The following is a 12,091-nucleotide window of genomic DNA, read 5'->3' on the forward strand; positions in this document are numbered from 1 at the left end:
CCATAAAACCTTAGAAAAACCAGTCTTGAGATGTTTCTTGGCCCAGTCTTGACGTTTCAGCTTGTGTGTCTTGTTCAGTGGTGGTCGTCTTTCAGCCTTTCTTACCTTGGCCATGTCTCTGAGTATTGCACACCTTGTGCTTTTGGGCACTCCAGTGATGTTGCAGCTCTGAAATATGGCCAAACTGGTGGCAAGTGGCATCTTGGCAGCTGCACGCTTGACTTTTCTCAGTTCATGGGCAGTTATTTTGCGCCTTGGTTTTTCCACACGCTTCTTGCGACCCTGTTGACTATTTTGAATGAAACGCTTGATTGTTCGATGATCACGCTTCAGAAGCTTTGCAATTTTGAGACTGCTGCATCCCTCTGCAAGATATCTCACTATTTTTGACTTTTCTGAGCCTGTCAAGTCCTTCTTTTGACCCATTTTGCCAAAGGAAAGGACGTTGCCTAATAATTATGCACACCTGATATAGGGTGTTGATGTCATTAGACCACACCCCTTCTCATTACAGAGATGCACATCACCTAATATGCTTAGTGGGTAGTAGGCTTTCGAGCCTATACAGCTTGGAGTAAGACAACATGCATGAAGAGGATGATGTGGACAAAATACTCATTTGCCTAATAATTCTGCACTCCCTGTATATTGCCTTATCTTTTATTCTCTTGTGTTGTTTATTAATGGAAATCACAGGCTCTAAATATAAATTGTCTTAATTTAAGGAAATGTTTGTCCAGCGGGGGAGTGGTGACCTTAACGGCCACCTCCACAACCACCACTACCACTGGCTACCTAACACTGGGGCTTTGTAAAAAGACCCACTGGGTCAGAAAGTGTTCAAGCTTGTTTTTACAAGCTGACTGTGGATTTGTATAACTGCACAAACATTACATGTTTTTGTGCTAAAGAACGCAAATATTTCTGTTCTCTGTCATGAGCAAGATGGGGAACCAAATCAGTGCCATTCTTGCAGAAGTTGTTTGTGCAAACTTCCAAACAGTTTCAAATGCAATGTGGTCTAAAGCACTTATTTCAGCTACAAACTGAGGCAGCTCATTTGAAAGCTGTTCTGCTGTTTCTGCTACTAAATGAGAACAAAGAAGTCTGTGTTTCTCTTGGGAAAAGAACCGTGCAATATTATTTTTGCCTTTTCGTTTCATTTTTAGATCGTGAACAGAAAGCTAATTTGACTGCATGCAGATGTACATAAATGTTCTTGGCTTGACAGAATGTGAATAGTATTTTCACACATCTTAAAATGACTTGGGAAAGAGAACCAAAGGACAACTTTTTTTAAAATAAAGTGGTTTATTTAGAATAATCAAGGCAGCGACATAGCACCAATCAGATGGAAATATTCAGACATCACTTTAGTTCTGCACAGAGTGGTTTTCTTTCACGTGTGACCAGCTTATTCTTCTGTTATTATATGCAGCAATTACCGAAGCACCATTTAAATATTTACATGGAAGCAAAATCCCTTTCTTTTATCATGTGTATACTGCAGCAGGGATTATTGTCTCTCATATAGTATGTTAATGAATAACTGTTCTGAACTGGTACATATTTACTGCATAAGTCGTCAAAGAAGTGTAAATGAAATCAGTCTTTTCAAAACGAGTCACTTTCCTTCAGTAGGTTAATTTAAGTTTTCTTTTTCACAGGGGGAGCATCTCGAATAGGCCTCTTAAATAAACAGTTTTGTCTTTCTTTATTTTGCTTTCCAAGTCACAGTCAGCATCTGTTAGCTTGTACATACCTGCAGCTGTTCTGAATTTACTGATCCACATACTCACATGGTATTATTTTTTAATTAAGAGTTATTAGTGCATAATATAAAACATCTGGATTTTCTTAGCTGACTCACGGCTACACCTGGATTTTTTTTCCTCTTGTCCATAAAACATTCCAGATTTCAGAAGAGGAATTTAGAGCTAAGAATGAAGCCCACATGGTCTTGATTTTTTCTGCTGACCAGTCTTAAGAATAGAGAGCATGGCAGTGGATGAAAATAGGAACAAATTATAGAGAGGGGGGAGGGGGCTGCAAAAATCGGGGTTGCTTAGACAATTTTGCTAATCAGCTTCAGTTTGCACCTTGCGCTACCTTCACCAAAAGCCTCTCCTCCTCCCTTTTTGCTGACATCAAACAGAGGGACAAAAGTGCTTTTTTTCTTTGGATGCATGCTGAGAGTGTGAGAAACTCGTCTCCCTGTGGACACGTGACTGACGAGAGGCTGCGAGACAGGGCATTGCGCAGAGGAGGTAGCAGCTGGAGGCGTAGTTTAAAAAAAGGTCAGATCTGATCCCGGTTTAGCTGCGAGCGGATCAAACAGGACTGGACTGATGTCTGAGGTTGTGCTATGCTCGAAGCTGAGGCAGAGTTCAAGTCGACCTGAGCAGGTATGAGAAAAAAAAACGGGTCTGTTTACAGGAAAATGCAGATGAGGATGATTTTATTTTTATGTGAGTGGCTGAGAACATACTTCACCCCAGGTGCTTGTGGTGATGCTTTTCATAGCCCACTGCACTGTTAGAGCTGGTACCTATCAAATAAAAAAGCCACAATGATGTCAGACATATTAGCTTTACTTAATATTCAGTTTGAAGCTTTTATTCACTTGAGCTTCTTACCTAAGTAGTCCTTGTAGTCCTTAAAGTATTTGTGTCTCAAGCTACGTCCATCTGTAATTAAAATCACCGTTATATCCACAAACTGAATGAATGGATAAAGTTCCCTCTGTCAAATACTTGGTTTAATATTTCTGCCAACAGCTTCAATCACACGTTATCAGTTCATCTCGTGGCCGTCTATTCATTTGCAAGGTCACTCCAGCATGTTTATTTCAAGATCTATTTCAAAGGAGAAACCTGGCATCTAACAGCGTGCCATTTGCCAAGATAGAGACACCAGAGCAGAATGCTTGGCACAGCCTGGCATTCTCATCCTGCCCTGTGGCGCTTCAGAGCACAAAGCTTTGAGAGCAGCTCTATCAGACGGTTGTTGTGAAAGTGACATATAGATAGGAGAGAATGTGTGTTAAATTCTACATTTAAAGCCACATCACAATCATATGAGCGATCACTAAAACATTTAAGTCAAGGGAAATAAAATAATACCAGAGTTGCCGCGCTGCTTGATGCACTGTCCCCTGTTAGGGATGCCAGAGGCTGGGTTTCCTGGATTGATGATGTGGCACTCGTAGCCCGTAGGACAGTGCAGAGGCTCATCTCCATCCTCAGTAGTACTGCAGGCCTCAGCTAGTGGGCAAAAAAATACAAAAACCAACACACTCTGTACACTCTGTATCCAAGGAAATGACAATAAGAAGAGCAAAAGTCATTTTGTGCACTATATTCTGGCTTTCCTTCAAATAATTAAAAAACAATATTTCCCACAGGAAATGCCAGCATACAAATATAAACTCAGAAAAAAACTCAAAGTTTTAGAGTTGTTTTTTTTTAAAGGAAAATGAGCAGCAAGTCTGCCCTCCTGTTAATATTTGTGGAGCGTTGTATTTGAGACTGGTGGGACTATTACAGTGAAGATGTCTTTACAGTTTGTGATTATTATTGTCACACAGGAAGGGAGGAAAGTGACTTCTGATTAAATATCACTGCACAATATTGCACTGAAAACTCAAAAATGTTCTGCAGATGGATTTTCTGGACTCACATGTGTGTTACCCTTAACTGTTCAGGTGTGTGCCCTCACCTTGCAAAACCTCCTCAGGACCGTCTAGCAGCCAACCGTTACCCCCCAACCATCGAGGCTTGGGCTGCACCAGCCAGTCCAGAACTGCTCAAAACACACACATCCTTAGCTACTGCAATACTCAACAACAATACGAGGAAAAATATAACTTCCTGCATTTCTGTGAACACCAAAATATTGCCAACCAATAATCACTTTAATATAATTTGAAGCCCTATTTTAATTCCAGTCTGCTGGTTCTGCTGACCTGGTGGTGGCTGCACAGACTCCAGGCAGGCATAGATGCAGCCATTGTAGCAGCAGCGTTTGTGGCGCTCGCATTCTGAGTCTGAGCGGCAGCCCGGGACCTCGCAGGCTCGCTCTGGTAACATCTGGGGCGGCGGTGGACACCGGTCATTCTTTTGGTGCTGTGTGGACTGGGGATGATTGAGATACTCGTAATCCTGAAAGAGAGAAAGAAAGACAGATAAATGTCTGAAATATACCATGGATGGGGTCTGTTACTTTGATGCACGATACCCTCTCTTCTTTATTTAAAGTACTGGAACATATTACCCTGGAGGCCAATGTGAGGGCAACACACACAAAAAGAAATAGAGATACCGACTTCAGAATTAGTAGATATTGAGATAGATAGATATATGCTTTTTATTTTTTTAATAACACGGTTAAAAGACAACAGATCATAAAAATGCAGCTCTGGAGTCTGGAGTCACATTAACTTTGCAGGTGTCGCTGTAAACAAAACCATAATAAGTACATTATGGATGTCTCTGTAGGATTTCACATGCTGTTATATAAATGAATTTCAAAATAAAGTAAGTAAAGCTAATCACTGGCCTCCTAATACAAGTTTACTTTGATCAGTTAGTAAAGTTGAAGCACAGTAAGATAAGATAAGATAACCTTAGTCCCACGTGTGGGAAATTTATTTTGTTACAGCAGTGCAGTGCAAAGTTGCATTGAAGAATTAGAGAAAAAACACTGGAATAATATATCTATGAGATACTGTACACAATAGAATAGAATAAAATAAAAATAAAATACTATATACAATCGAATATAATAGAATACAAATGCTATATACAAGTGTAATACAACAATGCCAGAAAAGAGTATTGCGTTTAGTGTTATTGCTATTGCACATGTGTGGACGTGTGTGTTTGATCAGTTGAAGTAAAAGCTTAGTTTCACTGTAGACAGGAAGTATTTTCAGAATAGGTGCTGGCTGTGCTGCATGTATGTAGATTAGACTGAGACAGTTTCATTCAGTGTAATAATATCTGTGACCACATTGCAACCAGCAGAGGGCGACAATACACCTGAGGGAGCACATCCAGCACGCACTTAGCTGAACTGTGCACAGGAGCGGTGAAGGTTTGATTTCTGCATGCATGCCTGCCTACCAATACCTTAACCTGGATTGGTCAGGTGTTTCAGTGTGGGACCGAACACTTACTTCCCTGGTGAATGAGAGGGAGAAAGTAGGCCACTATGAAGCTGAGCAAAGATCCACTTCACACACAGTTCTGGCAAGAACAAGTGGAGGGAAGTGTTTTGTTTTTTTATTATATTTTTTTGTTCACTGCTGGTATTGAATATCTGATGTTGTGCACCACAGAATAAGTGACCATTCATTGTTCTGGGGGTTTGTGCACATGGAAATTATTATAGCAAAATCCCAAGAAGCACAGCTGCCATCAACTAAACACCAACTCTCATATTTTCTCATGAACTGTATTTACTTTTCTGGATGAAGCGTCAGTGTTTTCTCTCCTTTTAACTGTATCAAAATGAACAGTTTGGTTTAACCTCGGATCCTCCAGAGCGGAGGAACATATTTGGGGAATATTTTATTAATTGGCTAGAGTTTATTTTCTAAACTGGTCAAGGTAGTGCATCTCTGTCAAACTGTTTGTCATGATGTTGAAAGCACACGGTGCAAGAAACAAGTGAAACTGCAGCATCGTTTCTGAATGGGCCAGAGTGCAGATGAAAGCGAGAAAGAGGAATTTGTTTTTGTTTCTTCTTACACTAGATTTGTAATTAGATAATTGGCTTCTGGGTGGCACACGATCATTAAAACTGTGCTGTTTATTTGGCAGGCTTGCAGGCTGTTCCTCCGAACCAACCAGTGAAACACAAAAGACAAATGTTTGGCACTCATGGTGGCACCACAAACACTTTAAAAATGAATTCGTTTCTTCTGGCAGCTGGGAGCTCGGTGGGTGTTTGGTGTACGGGGTGAGGTCGGCGAGATGGAGAGAACATTGTGTTCTTCGGTTAATTTGAAATTTCGATTATTTTACCGAGTTGAAATGAGATTCCTCTTTTGCCTGATACTTTGGGCCTGAAATTTGTTTCTCATCAGTCGTTTTGACACATGGACAGAAACAGGAAATAACTGGATACCTTAGTAAAGCTTTTCATCTCCAAAGAACAAGAATATTGTTTGTCAGTTTGCTGCGGGTGTTGTCTCTGATGTTAGTCGGTGGTCAGTGATTATTTTATTGCTTTTCTAGTTAAATTCCACTCTAATTTTTATGTGTATGCTGGCCTCATACAGACAGGAGTCTACTGGAGCTCCGTACTCATTCACAGCATCTCTTCTGTGAATGACTGGATAGTTTGCTCAGACTGGATAATTACATAATGATTATTACACTATCTGAACTTATCTTATATCCGATCTGTTCCCAGTGTATCCTGCAAACCTCTCCTACAAAAAGCTCAAGCGTGCCCTTCCTGTTTATTCAACTGCATGCTTTTGTGTGTGTGTAGTTTGAACTTGCTCTTAATTATACCATACAGGCAAAAGTGCACACTGCAGGAGCCATTCACTGATTTATTACAGCTCCCCGAGAACGCTACCATCACCCATGCTGGTTCGGACTGTGCTTTGGTTAAATATCTGTTACTCTTCTTTTACTTTAACCACTTTGTTCTCAGTTGTCATCTCGTGATTTTTCCACTGCTGTACGCCAGAAGGGCTGTCATGCTCTGTTTCTTGAAGTCTATCATAAAATCTCACACACATCTCTCAGATGTTCCACAGTGTTTATTTACACTCCTGTCTGCTGCTTCTCCCCAATAAAGAAACTGCCAGCAGGCTTGTGTGTGATGTTCATGAATATCTGTGGGAATATTTTCCCCTCCATCTATCTATCTGTCACTGTCTGTACTCCATCTCGCTCACTCTTTGATGCTTTCATTTTCTTTCTTCCCCTGCTGTTGGTGTCGAAAAGCAACACGACAGTAGCTTTAAAGTCTGATCTCAGTTGCTGATTCTTTCACTCGTTCCAATTTCTCACAGAGAGGTGATGAGGAGAAGCCACCACGCCTGGCTCCTTAACTGAACTGAAATCTGACCATTTGAAGTAACGACAAAACAAAATCGGAGACAGATACTAACATTTTCTGCTTCGTCTGTGCAAGGATGCAAGTGCACGAGCACACACATGCACAGAAACTTGGATCTACAAACAAACCAAAGAATATATATAGGCTGCTGGTGCAGCCTAGATCTCTCGGTTGAAATCTAGAGGTGATCGAGCGTTTGCTCTGGCTGCACCAGAGTTGTGCAACCTTCCGATTAGCATCCGGGCGTCTGACTCTATTCAATCTTTTAAATCACGGCTTAAAACGTATTTGTTTAATCTTGCTTTTTCTACCGGCTAAATGCTGGCCTTGTTTGCAGAGATTTATTTATTCTTTTAATTTCCCTATCATGCTTTTATTTCCGCTGTGTGTGTCTTGTCGCCATTGTGTTTTGATGGCATAGTTATATTGTGCTATAGTTATATTTTTTCTATTGGTGGCTTTTCCTGTGAACATAATTTTACACTTCTATTTTTTTATGACTCTGTTTATACTTGTGTTAATTTGTTTTATGTTAAGCGCTTTGGCATGTCGTTGGTTTTTAAATGTGCTCTATAAATAAAGATTGTTGTATATATTTCCATGGTGTACACACAGGTAAACGTGTTTGGTCTTTTGGTTAGGTTTCAAGGTTTCATTTTAAATCTGGAAGATCTTCAGCTTTTACTAAATGAAGAAACTCACAGCACACATCTGGTTAGATTTTGTGTTGTGAGACCCAATTTCCTGCTTCTAGAGCAGCTGTCAGTTTGACAGAAAGACAGAAGAGCAAACGCAGCAGGCTAAGTTGTGAGGAAAACAGACAAACTGTAAATCAGTAAGACATGAGAGCTTTAATGAATGATGGGAAATCATGTTGACAGACATCATGTTGGTTTACACAACGTTCTTTCAACAGAAGGAATGTTTGGGATGATTTGGACGGGAGTTTATATTTGAGGTTTGTGGTACTGAGCAATAATCTGCTCCAGTGTTATGTCCAGTAATGTGCTGCTGACCACCAGACTCAGATCTAACTGGAATTAATCCTGCTTTGAGCTGCAGAGTTAAATAGCTGACAGGTCATGTCTCAGAAAAGAAAACAAATATATTCATTAGAATATATTAATAATAACAGAAAAATTATCCCAAATTGTAGATTCTAAGCGAGAATAGTGTTACACTACTATGATATAACTGATGGTTTATAGCTAATGACCAATGGCTGCAGTAGTTTCCTTCATATTGACACTCTGTCCTCTCAGAGCTCTGAGCCTCCACAAAGCAAATCTACATGTTTAAAGTCACCATATTTAAAACTTCACAGCTACAAACGTGGCCTGGTCTTTCTACAGTCAGCGCCTTCCATGCATTTATAAATCCCAGGCTTACAGACTTTTCCCCTTTTACCTAATAATAAACAATAATAATATTACACTTCATTTACAAGCACCTTTCAAAACACTCAGGGGCCCTGTACAGTAAATGAACAAAAACCAAGTAAAAGAGCACTAAAAATAAAGAAGTTAGAAGTAGACAGTGCACATGTGATCACAGGGGGAAAGTAGTTTTAAACAGATGAGTTTTGAGCTTAGAGCAATTGCATACAGCTGGAAACAATATTCCTTGCATTAAAGTGTTCAAACTTTAGCTCTGAAACTGTTTGCATTACAAGACAAGCCATCACCACCAGTCTGCAACATTTACGCCACAAATGTCCACAAATCTCTCAAAGATCAGGCAGCAGTTGCATGCTTATCCTTCAAACACATGACCAGACAAACGCCAGGAAGCCCAAGTGTTTCACGTTCTGCTTAATAGCAGATACTGTCAGAAGGGCCCACATCACTTCACTTAGATGAAACTAAAGATTTATAATGCTACTGTGAGACACTGCTTTGCACACGGGCATGCCCAGGCAGATGTCTGAGCCAGACTGTGTTATGGCTATATGAGACTAAACAATCTGGTTGAGTGGTGGGTGTGTGCAAAGCAAATCTGGAATCTGAAAATCTGGGCAATGATTTGGTAAGAGGGGGAAACTTATAGATCCAAAACTTTCAAACTGAGGCGCTGCTGAGGTATTTATCTCAGACATAAGAATGGGTCCATTTCCTTTTTGTTCCTTTTAAGCGCTTAAACAGAACAGGCAATCTCCAGCCTGATTAGACAGGTGCTGAAAACTGGCCTAATTCTATTAGCATCTCTATCACTCTGACCATTGCAGCCTTTAGGCCCATTTCTTACCTAAATACCCTGATTACATGTAAATCATTCTTAGACCGGCATGTTTCTATTGAAGCGCAGAGATGGAACATGGAAAGACTGTCATGCAAACACCTTTCTTTCAAAAGATTTACAAGTATACTAAATGATAAGATAAGATAAGATAAGATAACATAGAACTTTATTAATCTTAAATCCAAGTGATACTTTGGTTTTGGGAAAATGTCAGCGTGTTCTATCCATTACTGACCAAAATACATTCTTTAAGGTTAAAACAAACATCTGCCAAAATCTGACCTCCTCTCCTGTATTAATATACGAACCTACTTGCATGTAAAAATTTTGGTTAATCTAAACGGATCGTGTATTCATATTGTTATGGTTTAAAGCTTATTATACAATCTCAAGAAAAGGCTTCAAAAGGCAAAACTGAGCATGTTGGTGGTCTTGTGTTGATTTCAAATTTACCAATTTTCCTTTCGAGACAAAATATCCTTCTGTGGAGTGTGTATGTTAAATACTGCGTGACTATAATTTGTCTTTCTGTATGGCCTTGGCGTTATGAATGAGGCTGAGTGTGTGTATGTGGGAGATTTAAAAAAAAGAAAGATTGCAAGATACCGAGATGAAAAGGTTCAAGGAGTAAAAGGCAAACTCTGTCTATAGAGCTGTCTCAGCATGTTCCAATTACTGCAGCTTTGAGGCAGAGTCCAGACGGACGGTTCTTTTGGCCCATCCTGAGAGCAGGAGGAGACCAGAGAAAGATATTTGAGGGAAAACGGAGGGTGGTGTACTGAGAGAAGCACACGGTCAGCGGGGAAGAGAAATCGGGTCAGAACGAGGGTGGAATGGTAACAGTTACATACAGTATTAGAGAAAGGCTGAAAATGAGAGACAGAGGCCACAAACAAGTCAGAAGGTGAGAACACTGAAGCATGAAAGGTTACAGAGAGGAAAGGCAGCACGCTACAGTGAGCCCTTGTTAGAGATGATCAATCAGCTACACTGAGCTGAGTTAACAAGCGGGGGCCTGGCCTGCAAATTCAGTTCCTGCCCTAATAATCCGCTACACACACACACACACACACACACACACACACACACACACACACACACACACACACACACACACACACACACCAACTAATGCTGAACATCCCATATACCCCCCACTGCTCCTATAGAATCATTACTTATTCCAACCTGTTGCACACTCTCTGTTACTCTTCAAAACTCGCCTGTCTGAGTGGATTTTTCATGCATCTATAAATCAAAGCACATCTGCTCTCAAACCGTTGTTTCGCAACGGTGAAAGAAATGTTAAAGTTCTCTCAAGCAAAACACCGACTCTTCTCCAGACTGAACTACGTACTTACTCTGTTACATTTTTGTTGATCTGATTTTTAGCATTTTTTAAAATGTATTTGTTTCAATGTTTCATCTGAAAACTAACAAGCATGCCTATCTCATACAGTTTCCGTTAAAAGCTACAATATTTCCCGATGATAATAAGTGATCATATAAAAAAAGCTAGCATCGTGTGGATTGGGCCTATTTAATCAAAATCATGGTCATTACCTAGCCACAGTTAGCATAGCTGGGACATGTGGGGTGCCACAAATCTAATTTCACGCTCCTGGGTTTGGAAAAGTCCTGAATTAACTTTCAGAGCTGCAATTTGTTGTTTTTCCTCCACGACTTTGGAATTGATATAAAACAAGATATAATATATAACTTTATTTACCAATTTAATCTGATTTAAAATATCCAGCTGGTGATTGTAGAGTAAAAATATCTATTTCTTCCTTTGAGTATAAAACCTGAGTAAATGCACTTTTTCTGTAAATGTGTCTTGTACTATGCCACAACACTATCGGTCATTTTAATCACAGCCCTCAGGCCTACTCGAACACCTCTCACCTCAGACACAAAACTGCCCTGACAGCTCAAAGTGCCTCCCTGTAACCGAGCAGACATTGTACTGCAGTGCTGTGAGCTTTCACCGACTTCCACTTTAAAAGATTCTCTAAACAACCCCGAGACAGAGAAATACACACACTCGTATGTACAGTAGAAAGGTGAGGTTATGTGCCCCACCTTATGGTTGAGTCCTCTTTTCCTGATTCTTCTGGCATCACTTCCTGTGGACAGGACCAACAGGGACAGGAGCACCAGCAAAGAGCCTGGCATGGTCTGTGTTCTGCACATCCCCCTCCTTCTTCTCCTTTATTTTCTCAGAAGTATTCCTTCTTCCTCTTTATTACAGAGATTTACTCGGAGTTTGTCCTGTAGCTGTTTGTAGGTCCTCTGGTTTGTTGCCTTTCCAGCTGAAGCAACAACTCTGGGTGCTCAAGTGCAGCCAGAAATTACACAAGCGCTCTCCCTCCAACAGGTCCTGCCTTTATATCCGGCTGAGGAAAAGTGACGGGCAGAATGACAGAGTAGAGAAAAAGTAGAGGAAAGTACAGAGGGGATGAATAGAGGCAGTACAGGAAAGGAAGGAGAATTGTTAGGGGGAGTAAAGAGGGGAAGGGAGAAACAGCAGCAGTCTGTGCATCAGTAACTGAGAGCTGAAACTGTCTGCTGGCACAGCGTGTGCACATGTCTCTGGAAGAGAGAAGGGGAGGTGAAAGGAGGGAGGGAGGACTGTTGGAGAGGGCAGTGAGTGTGAGACCGCCCCTTGGCCCCTCGTTGCATCTTGTAGCACATCTGGTGATCTTTATGTAAATTTGACAGCATTTTGTCAGCGTGCATTTGTGACTTATTTTATTTTATCTCGTTTCTTTGCACG

The 12,091-nt window shown here is 40.6% G+C and overlaps 1 protein-coding gene across 2 annotated transcripts; it reads right to left on the bottom strand.

Annotated features, from left to right (window-relative positions):
- Positions 1-1,291: 1,291 nt before the first annotated feature.
- On the bottom strand, positions 1,292-11,983 carry wfdc1 (WAP four-disulfide core domain 1). 2 transcript variants are annotated; one of them, XM_026176702.2, is made up of 7 exons: positions 11,398-11,983; positions 3,965-4,160; positions 3,718-3,801; positions 3,123-3,263; positions 2,637-2,687; positions 2,494-2,548; positions 1,292-2,397 (listed from the first exon to the last, which is right to left on the bottom strand). In XM_026176702.2, exons 1-7 carry the CDS (start codon positions 11,506-11,508, stop codon positions 2,388-2,390), a joined length of 648 nt encoding a protein of 215 aa, XP_026032487.1. In that variant the 5' UTR covers positions 11,509-11,983; the 3' UTR covers positions 1,292-2,387. The 2 variants fall into 2 exon arrangements, with proteins under 2 accessions (XP_026032487.1, XP_026032488.1); XM_026176703.2 differs by having other exon boundaries at positions 2,489-2,548; positions 11,398-11,929.
- Positions 11,984-12,091: the final 108 nt, after the last annotated feature.

Source organism: Astatotilapia calliptera, chromosome 7 (assembly GCF_964374335.1).
Source record: "Astatotilapia calliptera chromosome 7, fAstCal68.1, whole genome shotgun sequence".
Taxonomy (NCBI): domain Eukaryota; kingdom Metazoa; phylum Chordata; class Actinopteri; order Cichliformes; family Cichlidae; genus Astatotilapia; species Astatotilapia calliptera.